The sequence below is a fragment of the Biomphalaria glabrata genome, chromosome 16 (assembly GCF_947242115.1).
Source record: "Biomphalaria glabrata chromosome 16, xgBioGlab47.1, whole genome shotgun sequence".
Classification (NCBI taxonomy): Eukaryota; Metazoa; Mollusca; class Gastropoda; family Planorbidae; genus Biomphalaria; species Biomphalaria glabrata.
This window is the reverse complement of record NC_074726.1, coordinates 15,106,072-15,124,474: the sequence shown is the minus strand read 5'-3', so window position 1 is coordinate 15,124,474 and position 18,403 is coordinate 15,106,072. Positions and strand designations below refer to the sequence as shown.

Sequence of the window (18,403 nt, the reverse complement as noted above, 5' to 3'; positions counted from 1 at the left end):
GAAATGGACAAAAAAAAAATTGAAATATAATTAAATTCTGATTTATTTGTGTGCATACATCTAGTATATTTTTATTATCACTTTTTGTTGTTTTCTCAAACATTTGACTAATATTTGTGTGTGTTGATTTGGTTGTAAAGAAATCCCAAGAGAAGAAAGATTATCTGAGTCCCCACTTGTGTTGAAAACAGCTGAAGAAACCAGAGCACCAAAGTTCATTGAAGTCTTTGATGACATTGTAAGTACAAGAATAAACACCAGAAAACAGTCTTTAAAACTTGAACATAATTTAAGAAGGAAAATATTCAAGCTATTTGTATTTAGATTGCAAGATTTGAACTTATTTGTGTATTTTTAGACTGTGATGGAACAAAATTCACTTGTACTGAATGCAGTTGTTGATGGTCTGCCTCGACCTGAAGTTGTCTGGTACAAGTAAGTATTAACTCTTTTAAGCTTGTTTTTTGTTGATTTATCAAAGTTGGAAATGTCTAGATTTGTTGATTTTCATATATTTTTGAGCTATGAGCAGCCATCAACACCATGACAACTTTGATAAACTTCATTTCTAGAACACACAGAAATAAATTCTACAATTTTATCCAAGATGTTTAAACTGGTATTTGGTTAGAAAAGGATTCAAATGAGCCTTATTTCCACAGGGATGGCAAAGAAGTTGCAAAAACTCCCAATGTTCTTATGGTCTATGAAGACAAAGCTGTGAAACTGAAAATCTCATCAGTAAAAATGGATGTGGAGGGAACTTACAAATGTGTTGCAACTAACTCGGCAGGCTCTGTAGAATGCATTGCCAGGGTGACTGTTGAAGGTAACCACCCCCTGCAACCACCAATTTATTCCTTATTTATTACACTTTTTCCTTTTGCTTCTATTTATTGAATTAAAATGCTAAGTGTCTGGTGGTTTATGCTTAATTAGTTGAATGAGTGACATTTCTTTTTACTCAACCATAAGCATATGTATTTTAAACTCTTTTGTTCTGAAGGTCACAGATTCAATGTACAGTTATATGCTTATCTGTAGAATGAGCTAATCCTGTTTGTATTCTAGGAAAATCAGAAGCCCCTGTGTTTACCAGACCACTCAGCAACAGAGAATGTAGAGAGGGTAAACCTGTCAAGTTTGAGTGTGCAGTAACAGGCCTGCCCCAGCCTACTATTTCATGGTACAACTTTGCTAATTGAATCATATAATTATATTTTTTTAGTCGTTATGTTTTGGACATGGTAACTGATATAGAAGAGCTATTAGCTACTGACTTGAATGTTTTGGACATGGTAACTGATATAGAAGAGCTATTAGCTACTGACTTGAATGTTTTGGACATGGTAACTGATATAGAAAAGCTATTAGCTACTGACTTGAATGTTTTGGACGTGGTAACTGATATAGAAGAGCTATTAGCTACTAACTTGAATGTTTTGGACATGCTAACTGATATAGAAGAGCTATTAGCTACTGACTTGAATGTTTTGGACATGGTAACTGATATAGAAGAGCTATTAGCTACTGACTTGAATGTTTTGGACGTGGTAACTGATATAGAAGAGCTATTAGCTACTGACTTGAATGTTTTGGACGTGGTAACTGATATAGAAGAGCTATTAGCTACTGACTTGAATGTTTTGGACATGGTAACTGATATAGAAGAGCTATTAGCTACTGACTTGAATGTTTTGGCTAGAAATCTTTGTGGCTACCAATACAAAAACTTTTTTTTTTATGTCTACAATAACACATTGACAAAAAAAAACAGACCATAAAAACATGTAAGCACCTACCACATAGACCTCAGATTGGAACTTAACTTACTGAGTGATATGTAGGTTTAAATATATAATATATATCTTTGAATGGAAAAAACAATTCTGCAACTTGAGCTATTTGCACTTCACTTTTTTTAAAATTGAAATATTTTATATTATGCATTACTTTTTACATAGAATTTTAAAAAAGCCAAACAAAAAAAATTATCACTGATTCTTGTTTGACAATGATATAGGTTCCTGAACGAGTCCCCAATTGAATCAGGTGTCCACTTTACACTAGATCAACGTAAAAATTTAGTTGATGTGACACACAGCCTAAGCATAGACTCAGCACAAGTGGAGGATGCTGGTACAGTCAAAGCTGTAGCTGTAAACAAAGCTGGAGAAGTGTCTTGTGAAGCAACACTCACTATTGATGGTAGGAAGCTATCATCATCATTGTAGTGCAGTCTACTGAAATTTAAATATGAACAATGTGTGAAGTGATATTTATATTGCCCTATATTTTCATCTTTTGCCATGATCCAATATTTGTATTGAGCTTATTTTTTCTATTTGTAATTTCTAATTGCAGTAGACTGCTTATTGCAAACATAAATACCATTGAAGAATTTAAGATTTATAACATTTAGTTAATTACAATTTGTCTATAAAAGTTTTATAATTGTTAATCTCACAAATAGGACTATGCTAATGTTACGTTTTATTAGGTGAAGGTGTTTATAAAAAGGCAGTTACCATAATCTGAATAATATTAGTTTTTTTGTTTAACTTCTTAAAAAGCTGTTAACATTTTGTGATTTCAAATTGACAGAGAAAAAAGAGGCACCTAAATTTATCAAGAAACTGGAAACTGTCGAAGTGGTGGAGTTCAGCCCTGCCAAGTTTGAAGTCATTGTTAGTGGCAAACCCAAACCTCATGTCACTTGGTTAGTTCATAGAAACAAATGATAGTTTAACTCTTTCTCTCATAATTGACGATGCCAACGTTGATTTGACCCCAATTAAACCAAATTGATCTTTGGATTTTTAAAAATTTAATTCGTGTTGTGTAAAAAAGAACATGCATTCTCATATAATTCATTACCAAATATAACATTTTCTGATAAACAAAAAAAGTTATTGAAGTTTAATCATAACAGTATAGTGAAATACAAATGAGAAAAACGAGTAATACTATTGAAAAGAGAAAAATAATTACAGAGAGAAAGAGTTAAATAGACTTATTTTAGATTCTTAAAAAAAAAATGTTATTATTTTGTAAATAGACATAGCTTCAGTTCATATAATTTTTTTTTTAAATAATCATTTTATTTGCTTTATCATTCATCATTCATCTTTTACTTTGAATGATAGTCCTGATCTCTTAAAGTTTCCTCTCTCTCTATAAATTAGAGCCATTATATCTCTAGTTAAAAAGATTCTACATAAACAGTAATCTTCTTAAGACTGAAATGACTCTCATTGCTTTTCTATTAAGGCTACAAGGCGATGAAATCCTGGAAGACTCTGAAGACATTAAGATAGAGGTCAATGACCAAACACACACTCTGACATTCACTAAAACAAACTTGGATGATGCCAGTGTGATCACAGCTAGAGCTAACAACCCTGCTGGTCAGATATCCTGCAATGCGAGACTCAAAATTATTCGTAAGTGTACATATTTTTTTATTATTGAATCTTATAGGTGTAATTTTCTAAAAAATATTTTTAGTAAAGTTACAGTTAATTACAAGCTAATGTATCAACATTTATGCTATTGTTATAAGTTTTTTTTTTAAAGCATTAATTCTTAATTGTATTGCAAATCAATAGAGATAAATTGTCACATCCTAAGAAATATTTAGTATATTTTCATTTCTTTAATTTATGCAGCTGCCAAGAAGCCAACTTTTGTCAGAAAGCTCTCAGATGCTCTGGTTCCTGAAAATGGCACTGTCAAATTTGATTGCAAGGCTTCTGGAGTTCCTATGCCTGAGATCAAATGGTAATATTTGTTTATCAAAAGACGAACAAATACATGAGTCTTATCCTAGTAATCCTCTGATTAGGAAATCTTTTGTTTCTAAGTATCAATTTTCATCTTGAATTTCTTTTAATAGAAGATATTGATCTAAACCTGAATTGCATTTCAATGGAATAGTGGTTGCCAGTGTATTTCATTGTAAAATAACTGTACTTTATAACCAATAACAATCTGGTTCAATGTTCAACATCACCAGTAGCACAATGCCAGGTTTCTCCATATTTCTCTATTATATGTTTCATTATAGTCAAGCTAATGTATTTTATCTTGTTTTTATACGGTTTATTTTTTTCCCTTTTTTTCTTCCTAATGCTTTGCTATGTAGGAAAGTTTTAGCAAATCCTGACAATCCTATAGTTAATGGTGCCTTCAAAAGACAATTATGATTTTTGATGTAGGCTTCTATGTTCTCTTTGATAATAGTTACCCACAATTTTACATGAAATGCACCTAGAAATTCAATATTTTTATAACTCCTTTTTAGGTATATTAATGACAAAGAATTGGAACCAAGTGACAAGGTCAAGATGGATGTCAACCCTAGAGATGGCACTTACACACTTACACTTATTGATGCCACTGCTAATTTGGCAGGAGAGGTTAAAGCTGTAGCAGTCAACAATGGAGGAGAAGTTCTGTGTACTGCTAAACTTGAGGTCAGAGGCAGGGCACCAGTCTTCATTGAGGCTCCTCTCAAATGTACACTTCTAGAAGGCAAGTAATAGTGTTGCTTTGTAACTTAGCAATAATAGCAGTGATTCAAAATTATAAATTTTAAATGTAGCTGAAAATTGTTAACTTTTTATCATAAGTAATGTAGGCATTATTTTTCATTTTATTTAGGTAGATAATTAATGAAATGACAACATGAAATTTTGTTCTAGTTCTGTTAATAAAATCTTTCATAAGAAAATCTTTCTATTGTCATTCTTTACCCTTGAATATATATATATATATATATATATATATATACATATATATTGCTATTTATAGATATAGATAGATATATATAAGTATATTTGACTATGTAATAGATTTAAATTAAACTTATGATTCATATTATTGATTATCTCTAGGTCAGACAGCAGAGTTCCGCTGTATTGTGGATGGTGAGCCTAAACCCAAAGTAGAATGGTCAAAAGGCAAGTGGATGAAGATTCAGCATGGTGGCCGCTATGTCATTAGTGTTGATGAAAGTACAGGAGAGCAGGTTCTGCAAATGCAAGAAGTGAAAAACAAAGATGCTGGCACCTATACAGTTACTGCCACCAATGAGCACGGTTCAGCGCAGGCACCGGCCACTCTTATAGTCACTGACAAAGAAGAGGAAGTAGCAGACTGGAAGTCACAACTAAAGCACAGGTCAATAGTTGTCTTCCATGCATAGGCTTAAACAAAATAATTTTTAAGGGTATAATTGTTAAGGAAATAAAAAAATACAAGTACATCTTGGTTTTCTATACTTTTAATGGAGGCGCAGTGGCTGAGCGGTAAAGCGCTTGGCTTCCTTACTGAGGTCTGGGGTTTGAATCCTGATGAAAACTGGGATTTTTAATTTCAATCTTCTGGCTCTTCTGAGTCCACCCAGCTCTAATGGGTGCCACGCATTAGTTTGGGAAAAGTAAAGGTGGTTATTTGTTGTGCTGGTCACATGACACCCTACTAAACCATAAACAGATGACCTTTACATAATCTGCCCTATGGATCGCAAGGTCTGAAAGAGGAACTTTACTTAAATTACTATACTTATAATGCTTTACTTGGTGTAATGCACAAATAGCAAGGCCAATTTCCTTATGGATAAGAAAGATCATTATTACTATTATAAATAAACTGTAAACATTGAGTAGTTAGCTTTTAACTGCTCTTTAGTTTGGTGAAAACAAAAATTCTAGTGTGACAAAAAACATTTGATTTTATTTTCTATCACACCATATCCTTACTGCTATAAAAACCTACCTAAATTTGTATGATTATTTGATCCATATTCTTATTGCTACAAAACCTACCTAAATTTGTATGATTATTTGATTCATATACTTACTGCTATAAAAACCAACCTAAATTTGTATGATTATATGATCTGTACAGTATTAGCTATAGTATTAACTTCTGCAACCAAAAATTATTTTGTTCAACAGAGAGGTTACACGTGTGGCTCAAGCTGAAGAATCACCTTGGCAAGTGGATCTCAAACATGTTGAGTCTGAAGAACAGAAATCTCCATCACCTGAAGTTAAATCAAAGCCTCCAAGTCCTGAAATTGAACGTTTGGAGTACCATCCTATAGCTAAGCGTGAAAGACCTGAGGTAAAATATCATTACAGCGTTAACAAAATGTATTTCCATGCCCAGAAATCAAAATGATCTTACTTATCTATGTACATTTTGGAGCTTGCCCATATAGCTCATATTTTATAAGACCAAAGTGTTTTTTTCTCAAAAGTTCATGGTGTATATATTTATATATTTCATGAACACCCTTCTATTTATCAAGTTTTGTACAAAATGTTCTATTATTCTCTGCCAGTTGGAGGAGTCTGAACCAGTGATATTTGAAATGGCTCCCAGAGAATGTGAAGAGTTGGAGCAGTTTGAAAGAAGAGCTGCACCAGTGGAAGCCAAGACACAGGAAGATGAAGAGGCTAGCTTAGGCTACACTAGGGCTGTCAAACCCAAAGAAATCCAAGATTCTGAAGAAACTGCTTATGTGATACAGAAAGCCAAAGTAATTAGCTGTATTATCTTAATTATTATAATTTAGTCCTTTACTTAAATATCCATCCTTACATGTATTTCTTTTTTACATCATACTTATATTTGTGCTCATGTTCCAACTAATTGTTTTTTTTTTAGTGGCAATGGATTGTTCCTCTACAAGACATGGCTGTGAAAGAAAGAGAAGCTGCTAAATTTGAGTGTGAGTTCTCAGTGCCCAATGTGAATGTAATCTGGAAGATTAAAGATGTTATTGTGGAGTCAAGCCCCAAATATGCCATCCAGTCAGATGTAAACAGACATACACTTCTTATTAGCAAGTGCAGACCATCTGATGCTGGCCCAGTAGCTTGTGCTTATGGTGATATTAGCACAGAGGCTAGACTGTTAGTTCAACGTAAGTTTCTTTAAGGTTGTTTAATAGGATTTCATTGTTATCTATACCAGTGATATAATGTTAGAAAAAATCCACTAATTTTAGTTGTTTTTCTGTACCAGTGATATAATGTTAGAATAAAATCAACTAATTTTAGTTGTTTATCTGTACCAGTGAATTGAATAATGAGAACTAAAACATTGATCATTTCTGTTATTTCCAGCGGTTCCAGCTGATTTCACTTTGACCCTTAAGGACACCAAAGTCAAGGAGAACACAGACGCTGTCTTCTTTTGCACTACTAATGATGACGAGGCACCTGTTCAGTGGTTCTTCAATGGCAAGCCTGTCACCCCATCTGACAAATTTGTTATTGAGTCTGATGGTGTGAATCATACACTCACTATTCGAGATTTGAAACCAGAAGATGAGAATGAAGTGACTGTGGTCATTGGAGATAATTCATCGTCTGCTAGGCTAACTGTGGAAGGTAAGCTTACCTTTACCCTAAATTCCTATTATGTAAGGCTTGAAACAATAACAAGCAATTTGAATTGAACTTCAGATATAGACATTTCATTGAAACATAGAATATTGTCTAGTAGTCATTCAGTGACATTTTTTTTTAGTTATTTACCAATGAAGAGAAGAGATTTGTTTTCAAGTAACTTGATAGAACATTCTTTTTCTTTAATACATAGTTGCTGTTTATGATGTTTTACTATACCCATACATTTTCCAGAAATTGAAGCAGATTTCCTGATCCCATTGAAAGACCAAACTGTCCCAGAGAAATCTACTGTGGAGTTTGAGTGTACACTGACTTTGCCAACACGACCAAACAATATCCAGTGGTTTGTTGCAGGCAAGAAGGTTGAGCCAGACTCTCCTCGATATGAAACTGTGATTGATGGAAACAAACTTAAGCTGATAATCAACTCAACAGAGACAGTAGATGCTGGAGAGGTGACTGTGACAATAAAAGATAAAGAGAGCACAGCTAAACTTACGGTTGAAGGTTAGTTTCCTTGTCTGTTTGTAATACTTGGATTCCCTTAATCTTCAAATTTACTAGTGCCTACTCATTCTCATTACACAAACTGTTTTTTTTTCTTGCTATTTAAAGTTTTAATGTAAATCCCAAAGTAATTTAGCTCAATTTCTATGGTGTGGAATGCTAACGTCTTTCCTGATAGACAAGAGCTCTACTCATTTCTGATAGGAAATAGACTTGCTCATTTTTTTTCATGAGGAAGGTGGAGTAAATTCTAGTTATTTATCCACTTCTTGATAAAGCTACCTAGAGGTGATAACATTTTCATGACTTTTAAACTTAAACTTCATTCAATTTAAAAATTATAAAGCTACGTATAAAATCCCTACAAAATGCAACCTGTTTTGTTTCATTCTTTAGAAATAGCTGCTGATTTCCTGATCCCATTGAAAGACCAAACTGTCAAAGAAAAATCTACAGTGGAGTTTGAGTGCACACTGACTGTACCCACGCGTCCAGAGAATATCCAGTGGTTTGTTGGAGGTCAGAAAGTTGGGCCAGACTCTCCTCGATTTGAAACTGTCATTGATGGAAACAAACTTAAGTTAATCATCTACTCAGCAGAGAGCATAGACTCTGGTGAGGTGACTGTGACAATAAAAGATAAAGAGAGCACAGCTAAACTTACGGTTGAAGGTTAGTTTCCTATTTGTAATACTTGGATTCCCTTAATCTTCAAATTCTCAAATTGCAAACTATTTTTGTTTCTTGCAATTTAAAGTTTGAATGTAAGTCCCAAAGAAATGTAGCTCAGTTTGTATGGTGTGGAATGCTAATGTCTTTCTTGATAGACAAGAGCTCTACTCATTTCAAATATGCTCACTTATTTTTTTTTTCTTGAGGAAGAGGGAGTTAATTCTAGATACTTATTCACTTCTTGATAAATCTACCTACAGGTGATAACATTTTCATGACTTTTAAACTTAAACTTCATTCAATTTAAAAATTATAATGCTATATAAAAAATCCCTACAAAGTGAAACACCTTTTGTTTTATTGTTTAGAAATAGCTGCTGATTTCCTGATCCCATTGAAAGATCAAACTGTCAAAGAAAAATCTACAGTGGAGTTTGAGTGTACACTGACTATACCCACACGTCCAGAGAATATCCAGTGGTTTGTTGCAGGCAAGAAGGTTGAGCCCGACTCTCCTCGATTTGAAACTGTCATTGATGGAAACAAACTTAAGCTGATAATCAACTCAACAGAGACAGTAGATGCTGGAGAGGTGACTGTGACAATAAAAGATAAAGAGAGCACAGCTAAACTTACGGTTGAAGGTTAGTTTCCTTGTCTGTTTGTAATACTTGGATTCCCTTAATCTTCAAATTTACTAGTGCCTACTCATTCTCATTACACAAACTTTTTTTTTTCTTGCAATTTAAAGTTTTAATGTAAATCCCAAAGTAATTTAGCTCAATTTCTATGGTGTGGAATGCTAACGTCTTTCCTGATAGACAAGAGCTCTACTCATTTCTGATAGGAAATAGACTTGCTTATTTTTTTTCATGAGGAAGGTGGAGTAAATTCTAGTTATTTATCCACTTCTTGATAAAGCTACCTAGAGGTGATAACATTTTCATGACTTTTAAACTTAAACTTCATTCAATTTAAAAATTATAAAGCTACATATAAAATCCCTACAAAATGGAACCTGTTTTGTTTCATTCTTTAGAAATAGCTGCTGATTTCCTGATCCCATTGAAAGATCAAACTGTCAAAGAAAAATCTACAGTGGAGTTTGAGTGTACACTGACTGTACCCACACGTCCAGAGAATATCCAGTGGTTTGTTGGAGGCCAGAAAGTTGGGCCAGACTCTCCTCGATTTGAAACTGTCATTGATGGAAACAAACTTAAGTTAATCATCTACTCAGCAGAGAGCATAGACTCTGGTGAGGTAACTGTGAGGATACATGACAAAGAGAGCACAGCCAAGCTGACAGTTGAAGGTAGGATCCTAAAGTAGTGTGTAACATGGTCATAATGTTTTTAAAACACACTTTAATGCTTGCAGCCTATGAAATGGTTATAAAATGGGCAAAGCAGATTTTTAAAAAATATTGATTTAGATTGAGTATTGTCTTATTTGCATCACATTATTTTGAATTGCTACAATTTTTTTTCTGCTTTTTCTTCAAATTATGCTTTTTTTGTTCTGATTTGTTTTTGAATAACAGAAATGACTGAGATTTCTTTCTCAATTTAATATTTGTTGTTAGTAACTTAGAGCTTGTCTGATATTTTTTTTTTTTTTAAGATTTAACATCATTAGACTCAATACATTATTTAGCCATTTTCACAATTTTCTTTGGAACATCATCATGTAAGTGAATTAAAAAAACAACTTGCTCATTTTCAGAAGTTGAAGTTGAGTTCACAATACCTTTACAAGACCAGACAGTGTTAGAACAGTCTAATGTTGAGTTCACCTGTGAACTGAATTTAGACACAGATGATGTTGCTTGGTTCCTGGACAGTGACAAACTATCCCCATCACCTAAAGATGGCATTGACATAAGAAAAGATGGCCTGCAGCATACTCTTAGCATTGAGGATGTATCCCCTGAAGATTCTGGCACTGTGATAGTCAAGGCCAAAGGCAAAATCTCTCAAGCCAAGCTCACTGTAGAGGAGTTGGGACCTGATTTTGCTGTTCCTCTTCAAGATGTTTCCGTCATTGAAAGAGCAACTGCTGAACTGGTCTGTCAACTCACAAAGGAGGTTAGCAAGGTAATATAAACAACAAAGACATTTTTACTCGACTGTTTTAGTTTTTTCATTTGAAAGGCATACAACTCCAACTGAGGTGTTATGAATTGTATGTAATTTTTAGACCTTGCTCATTGACCTCTCATGCATTATATTTCTGGTTACTTGATGATTATGTTTGTTTTTCTTGCACTTTGTCCAGTCCCAAGTTCATTGGTTTGTTGATGACATTGAACTGCCTGAAGGTGACAGAATAGAATTTATAAAGGATGTCAAGGTACACAAGCTGATCATCTCTGACTGCTGCATTGACGATGAAGGTGTGGTTACTGTTCAGGTTGGCGATAAGAAGTCAACAGCTTCACTCTTTGTACAAGGTTGGCATTAAGCTCTCTTTATCTAGCTTCTTTTGTTATTACCTCATGAAATACTTGAACTGTTGAAGTAAATCTTTCAAACAAATGATGTACTGGTCCCCACATTGTTTTGTTGTAACTAGATTCCAGAATACTAATTGCTTAATGTTTCCCTTAGAATTACCACCTGAGTTTATCAGACCACTCAAAGATCAGCACATCAATGAAGGAGAGACAGCTACATTTGACTGTGAGCTCAACATAGATGGAGCCACTGTGAAGTGGTTCCATGAGGGCCGGGAGATTAATGAGGATCAGAGATACCAAGTCCTGGTGTCTGGCCGAGTGCACAAACTTGTGATCAAGGATGCCATTCTGCCAGATGCTGGCGAGATAATGGCTAAAGTGGAAAACAAATCCACCCATGCTGATCTTACTGTCACAGGTTAATTTTCACTTTCATGTTTGTAATTAATAAGTGGTTCTTTCAAATATTTATCCACATAAAACAACTATTTTTCTTATTGGGGAAAAAAAGAAAAAAAACATTGTAATCTAAAAGAACAGAAATAATTTAACAGTTTATAAGATGCAGGAGTTATGTATTAAACTTTATGGAATACAAAGTTCTCTTAGAAAAGAAAATCTGATTTGGTTTTCAAAAGTAAAAAAAAAAAAACAATAATTTAATATTCATTGTAATAATAGTTCATTTCTTACTGGGTTAATAAAAAGAATGTTCTATTCATGAATATAACCCAATCAGTTTCACAGTGTTGTATTTGTGTGAGCCTGTTTCATTCATGAATTCTTTTGTTTTGCTCCACTGATATCTAGAAGTACCAGTTGATATTACAGCTGAGCTCTCAGAGGTCAGAACTGAGGAGCACAAAATGGCAGTCTTCTGCTGTGAGGTCAACAAGGATGATGTCTCTGTGGAGTGGCTGAAAGATGGTGAAACCCTGACCCCAAGCAACAAGCACATCATTCAGACAGAAGGCAGAAGACACTCTCTAGTCATCAAGGATGTCGACCAGTCGGATGTGGCTGAGTATAGTGTAGTTGTTGGGGACAGGAAGAGCCAGGCCAAGCTTCACTTAGATGGTGAGTTGGATGCTTCCTGTTGTCATCACATTGTTTATATCTAAGTACAAACTTGTAGAATCTAAAAATAGTTAGTCAATTATTATCGTAAGTTGTGTATGACTATGTACCATTTTTACTTTACATTGCTTAATTGACTATTTATTTAGTAGAAGATATAAAGTTTTTATGAATTAAACTTAATGAAAATAGCATTCATTAATACATTGTATACTAAAGGTCTTTGTAAATAGAAAAGCTTCTTTCCTTACCTTTCTGTACATTGTCCATACCAAATGCTTGAGTTGATTTCTTCCAATGGCTTAAGCTCACTCCTGACGCTATGACACACATAACTGAGTTGTTACATTTGTATGCCCCATTCTAGCCATTATGAGTGGACCCTGTGAAGACAGCATGTTTTTGTTTTCCGACCAAGTTTTTGTTTTCATTTATGTTGTTGTGGGACTGTCATAATGACATGATAGTTATACATATGTAGTATAGTGTTTACTTTGAATTTAGTTAGTGATAATCAAGAAGCTAGTCAGTGTTGATTAACATGCTAGTATTTGTTTTCTATCCAATAGTAATGCTAAGTACATTTCTAAATATTGTGTTCATATTTTAGACACTGAGAATCTCCATCAACAAATTTTGAATAAGTGCTAATAGTTGTTTTATTTCATGAAGAGATTTCAAAAGAAAATGTCATTGTGTGATAGATGTAACTTAACAAAGATAAAATCTATTTGTTATTTCACTTCCCCAATGCATGCTAGCACATGATTATATCATTAGCTACATCATTTGACTAAATGCATGTGAATTGAACAACAAAAACTGAGGCTAATCATATGAAGGGGATAATTTTTGATAAACTCATCACTGTTTGTCCTCAATATTTTTTTAATCACTTGGTAGCAATGTTGGTCTGTCTTAGTCAGCTACATAGTTTGTTGCACTTAGTTTTAGCATTCTTTAGGCCTTTGAGTTAGCAGCAGTCTTCCACTTTCCAAGTTACCTCATCATTGATTGTAGACTTATCTTCATATTCTAAAAAGCTGTCATTAAACTCACAAGTCTTTCATCTTGCCCAATCACATTGACCTTGTTCACAGCTCCTCCCCAAATATACATTCAAAATATATTGATGCCATTACAAAATGATTTGGAATTCATACTTCTTGTTTTCATTCTATTTTTAGTGAGCTTTTTTTTTTAGTTCTGCAAGTCCTTCTTTATTTTTATTTTTTTTCAATAAATATTGGCCTTTTTCTTTCTTATAGTTTACGTTGGATTTCAGTTCTATTCTTGAAGCCTGACCATGTTATAATGTTATTGTTTGCATTTATCAAATAGACATAAAACTAACATCTAAATCTGGCATAAGAAAAATTTCAAATGTCACTTAATTTAGATTTAGTTTTTCACTGTAAATATGTCACATTTTGATGAAACTGAATGAAATATTTATAAAAAATTTATAATTATTATGTTTTCATTTTTATACCAGAATCAAAATTATTAATAAAACTTTATGTGTATCAAAGAATTTAGCAACTTGTTATTATGTAATTTTTAAAATATACAAAACTATACTCTGTATGCAAAGTACATAAGGTATACTTTTTTATTTATAAAGCATAAGACTAGAATATTTGGCTATTTAGGACATTATTGTTTACTTAGCACTTAAAGACATAACTCATCACTGCATGAACAAATATTCTATTTGTGTACTCAAGTGCTATTGGTTCATTGGATTCAATACATTTCATGGGACTATGACATTCTTGTCTTTCAACACTTGACATTTTCTCTTTTGTTTGACTCCGTCCTCTCCTGTAACTTGACTTGAAATTAAACAAAGTTTTACTGTTACAAAGTTCATTTAATTTTTTTTTGAAGTAAATTTTTGTTGTGTTATAAGCACTAACTATTAAATTTTAAAAATATTCTAAAAACTTTTGTTCTGAAATAAATTTTCTTTTATCTAAATGTTTCAACAATGTTCTCCCATGAATATTTATAATGTTTATTTCCATAATTGTATGTAAAACTAACACAGAGAATAATTAAACTCCATGTTTTTAATCCAACCATTATCTTATCTTTTTGCTTGTATGTGCTTATTAATTGAAATAGTCTTGAGATCACTGGATGTAGAACTTGCACACTTATAAACATTTCTATAACATTCAGTTCTTTTAGTTTCATCGGGTTTGCTTTTTCCACTAGCACAAATGATAAAAGTTTTAAATGCTTTTGACTCTTTTTTTTCAGTCTCATTTATTTGTGTTCTTAACTGTTTGTTATCTTGTCAGTTAAGTTGTGTCCATATCTGTGTCAGTTGTGTCTGTATGTGTGTCAGTTGTTTTGTGATGTGCTTGTTGCCCATGAAGCCAACACTCCAAGTAACAGCATCAAAGCCATTAGTAACTCAAGTTATTAGAGAGTGATTTAGTGTTTAGACTAACATCAACCTAAGCCATGTTCTTGTCCGTAAAAACATATCACAGTGCATCTTGCATTAAAATGTTCTATTAGTCCATTGCACAGACCCTTTACAATGTCACTCATTTAGATTAAGCACACTGCTCTGCAGTAAAACTCATAAGGCAATCTCTAAGTTTCCAACTATGCCCATAAAAGAGTAATATCACAAAGACAACCAGGTCAGTTTCATTATTAGTGAATTAGAAAAAAAAAGGCAGGACCATGGCTGCTTTTGCCTTCCAGAGGTTCCACTTAGGATGACCTTGACTTTGAAGAAGGTAATAGATCAAAGAGAAGTCCTGGCCAAGTTCACATGCATGCTGTCCAAGACTGACCTGAGAGTGGCCTGGTTCAAGGATGAGGACAAGATCCTGGCCTCAGAGAAGCATGAACTGGTCGATGAAGGTCGCTTGCATAAGCTAATTGTGCATGAACTGTGTGCTGAAGATTATGGTGACTACCTTGTGGTGATTGGGTCCAGACGCATGACTGGCCTCAGTCTGAGAGAAGGTTTGTTCCTGTCTTAAGTACATTTCATTTGGTTTTCATTCAATAAAATGCATGTAGTGTGTAAATACTTACCATTAGCATTTTGAAAATGAAGTGTAATAGTTAAATTAATTTTTACAAAAATTTAAAATACTAATTTTTAGCATTGGATTTTGTATCTTTTGATGTTTTGTTTTGAATGTTAGTTGCCTGTGCATGAAAGGTTTTTACTTCAGTTATTTGATCTAAAAATATCCCACACTCTTCACTGTTCTCTACACTTTCTACTAGCCCAAAAGAATCTACATGAATTAGTAAATTTATTAAGAAAGTATTTGTATGCTTTGGAGACAATATTTCAATTTCTCTACTAAACATATTTCTAGAAGCTCCACTGGAGTTTACAGTTCCACTTAGTGAACAGACCTGTAAAGAAGGCGAGACTGTCACATTCACCTGCGAGGTTTCAGAGGCAAATCTGCCTGCCACCTGGTTGAAGGATGGAAAGGAGCTTCTGCTCAATGACTTGGTCATCGCTTCTGTGGACAACAAGACCCACACCCTTACCTTGAAGGACACACCCCTGGATGCTGCTGCAGAGTATACAGTTAGAATCAAAGACAAAGAAAGCTCTGCCAGACTCAATGTCCAAGGTTGAAAACTTTTTATGCTATTGAAACTTTCTTGTTGATTTTAGAGCTTTTAGAATCTAAATCTAAACTAGATTAGATTCTTCAGCTATTTTTAACTATAGCTATCTTTTTTAATCATTTGATCAATTTGATTAAGATTTAAAAAAATGATTTTGATAAAAATACCATTGAATAAATTATTGTCAAATTAAGTGGAAGATTTTATATTATCCACTCAAATGGTAGGGTGTGAACTGCTGACCTACAAGTCATATAGCATTTAAATTGTGTGACTATTGCTTCACAATCAGCTAAATCACTTTACGCCTTGTTGACTTGATAGAAACAATTTGTCCCAGATTTAAAATTTTACAAAATATGTGTTTTTTTGTCAGAAATTGAAGCAGATTTTACTGTCCAACTGGCTGACACTACTGCCCCAACCAATGAGACAGCAACATTCACCTGTGAAGTGTCTAGGGATGATGCTGATGTGCAGTGGCTGACCAACAATGAGACCATTGAACCCAGTGAAAAATTTGAGATCTCACAGGAGGGCCGCAAACATTCTCTCACTGTTCATGACCTTCAACCCCAGGACAGCGGCGATTACACAGCTAGAGTAGGTGGGCATGATACCACCGCTAGCCTGACAGTAACAGGTGAGAAGGCTTTTTTTTTTTATTTTATTATTTTTCTTTATTAGTGCTAGCAAATAATAAGTATAAGTAAGAATACTAAAGTAAAATAAAAGAATTTTAGTGCTTTCTGTTTCTGGTTAAAAAGACGTTGGATCTGTGTTTGTGAAGTATGATACCTAGCTAACAACTTAACTTAAAAACCCTATCTGGCTTCCATTTTACTTGTTTGTTTTTTTGTTTTTTTTTTACTTGTTACTTTTTGTTCAGCATAGTATCATCCTTTGCTTGTTTCTTCATAAATCATCCTTTGCTTGTTTCTTCATAAATCATCCTTTGCTTGTTTCTTCATAAAGCTAACCTTGAATTATGACATTATTTGCTTTTAGACACTCCTCTGGTCATCACCAAGCCTCTGGATGAAGCTGATGTCACAGAAGGGGAATCAGTCACCCTGACTTGCAAAGTGAACAAGCCAGATGTTAGGGCTAGATGGTTCAAGGATGGTTCAGAGATCCAGCCTTCAGAGAACTTGATCCTCAAAGTAGATGGTGATACACACACCCTGACCATACCCAGAGCTGAACTTGAGGATGAAGCAGAGTACACCATCAAGCTGGAAGACAAAAGCTCAACTGCCCTTTTACTTGTAGAAGGTGTGCTGCCCTTAGTGAAACTTTATTGCATTTTAGAATTAGGTCTTCTTTTTGTCTATGAGACAATAGCACCATTTTTTTTAATTTCAAAGAAATAATTTCAATATTAATTTCTTGCTTTTAGAAGGGCCATTGGCCATCACCAGACCAATTTCAGATGCCGAGTGCTTGGAGGGTGAGACTGTCAGCTTTGTCTGTGAGGTGAACAAAGAAAATCACCCAGCCATGTGGCTGAAGGATGGCATGATCATCACTGAGGAGGATGGCTATGAGTTTATCATGGATGGCAAATGCCATATATTAAAGATACCAGATGTCAACATTGACCATGAGGCTGAATATACAGTGAAGATCAATGGCTGTGAATCCAAGGCCAAACTTCGGGTGGAAGGTATGCTGATTTTATTGTTTAAATAATGCTTTATTAAGATTATGGTGAAGCTTTGACAAAGTTACTGTATTGATTTACTCTATTGAATGTCATGTCTAGATGTTAAAAGTAAAAGTACAATGTCAATGATTATTGTGTTGGCCACACAATACTCAAGAAAAAAAAATTATATTATTTTTTTGCTACCCTGTGGACCATAGGGCTAGTACTTTTACTATTTAGAAATTTTAAATGCCATTTTTACCTCCCTTTTTCTATATATTTAGAAATTGCTGCAGACTTTACCGCCACCTTGAAGGATGTAGAGGGACAAGAAGGTCAAGACGTGGAGCTTGAGTGCATTCTGAGTAAACCAGGAGTCAAGGTTAGGTGGCTGAAAAACCGCAAGCCATTGACACCAAGTGACCGCATCAAGATAGTATGTGATCGCTACCGCCACATTCTCAGAATCATGGATACCATACCTGAAGATGAGGGCGAATACACAGCTGTGCTTCCTAATGACAAGGAATCATCAGCCAAATTAAAGATTTATGGTGAGAACTTAGTGAATCCTTTTTTAAAAAATAGAATTAAGTTAATCATAATCATATTTAGACCCAATTTTTTCTTAATGAGTTGATAATATTGAACTCATTTAGTTGGCCGTAGTTCAATAGTGAACTCATTTTTTGTGTGTAAACCTTGATTGTACTTTCTAGATCACATTGATTTCAATGTATTTTCTTTCTACCAGAAATTCCACCTATTTTCACCATGCCACTAGATGACCAAGAAGTACCAGAGAAAGAAATGGTCATATTTGAATGCCAAGTATCAAAGAAAAACAGGCCTGTCAAGTGGTTCAAGGATGGCAAGGAGCTAACTCTGGATGATCGAATACAGGTATTTCTGCTAATTTCTGGCTAGCTCTGAATGATTGAATAGAATTTTCTGTGTTAATGGCTAGCCAACTTTGATTGATTGTATAGTTCTATTTGC

General features: G+C 34.0%; 1 protein-coding gene across 34 annotated transcripts in view; it reads left to right on the top strand.

The window, feature by feature from the left end:
- The window catches only part of LOC106078342 (titin-like), a 533,611-nt gene that overhangs the window by 228,323 nt on the left and 286,885 nt on the right, over nucleotides 1-18,403 (top strand). For 33 of the 34 annotated variants that reach the window (XM_056014734.1, XM_056014739.1, XM_056014738.1 and 30 more), the window contains 29 exons: nucleotides 141-238; nucleotides 359-435; nucleotides 663-829; nucleotides 1,072-1,186; nucleotides 2,024-2,208; nucleotides 2,605-2,719; nucleotides 3,271-3,443; nucleotides 3,669-3,780; nucleotides 4,304-4,533; nucleotides 4,896-5,181; nucleotides 5,961-6,129; nucleotides 6,350-6,547; nucleotides 6,676-6,934; nucleotides 7,137-7,403; nucleotides 7,656-7,931; nucleotides 8,328-8,603; nucleotides 8,972-9,247; nucleotides 9,643-9,918; nucleotides 10,329-10,699; nucleotides 10,881-11,055; nucleotides 11,213-11,479; nucleotides 11,872-12,138; nucleotides 14,860-15,126; nucleotides 15,492-15,758; nucleotides 16,133-16,399; nucleotides 16,765-17,031; nucleotides 17,156-17,422; nucleotides 17,689-17,958; nucleotides 18,159-18,307. In XM_056014734.1, coding sequence (XP_055870709.1) covers nucleotides 141-238; nucleotides 359-435; nucleotides 663-829; nucleotides 1,072-1,186; nucleotides 2,024-2,208; nucleotides 2,605-2,719; nucleotides 3,271-3,443; nucleotides 3,669-3,780; nucleotides 4,304-4,533; nucleotides 4,896-5,181; nucleotides 5,961-6,129; nucleotides 6,350-6,547; nucleotides 6,676-6,934; nucleotides 7,137-7,403; nucleotides 7,656-7,931; nucleotides 8,328-8,603; nucleotides 8,972-9,247; nucleotides 9,643-9,918; nucleotides 10,329-10,699; nucleotides 10,881-11,055; nucleotides 11,213-11,479; nucleotides 11,872-12,138; nucleotides 14,860-15,126; nucleotides 15,492-15,758; nucleotides 16,133-16,399; nucleotides 16,765-17,031; nucleotides 17,156-17,422; nucleotides 17,689-17,958; nucleotides 18,159-18,307 — 6,389 coding nt within the window. The remainder of the gene's footprint in view (nucleotides 1-140; nucleotides 239-358; nucleotides 436-662; nucleotides 830-1,071; nucleotides 1,187-2,023; nucleotides 2,209-2,604; nucleotides 2,720-3,270; nucleotides 3,444-3,668; nucleotides 3,781-4,303; nucleotides 4,534-4,895; nucleotides 5,182-5,960; nucleotides 6,130-6,349; nucleotides 6,548-6,675; nucleotides 6,935-7,136; nucleotides 7,404-7,655; nucleotides 7,932-8,327; nucleotides 8,604-8,971; nucleotides 9,248-9,642; nucleotides 9,919-10,328; nucleotides 10,700-10,880; nucleotides 11,056-11,212; nucleotides 11,480-11,871; nucleotides 12,139-14,859; nucleotides 15,127-15,491; nucleotides 15,759-16,132; nucleotides 16,400-16,764; nucleotides 17,032-17,155; nucleotides 17,423-17,688; nucleotides 17,959-18,158; nucleotides 18,308-18,403) is intronic. The other variant, XM_056014733.1, reaches the window with a different exon arrangement.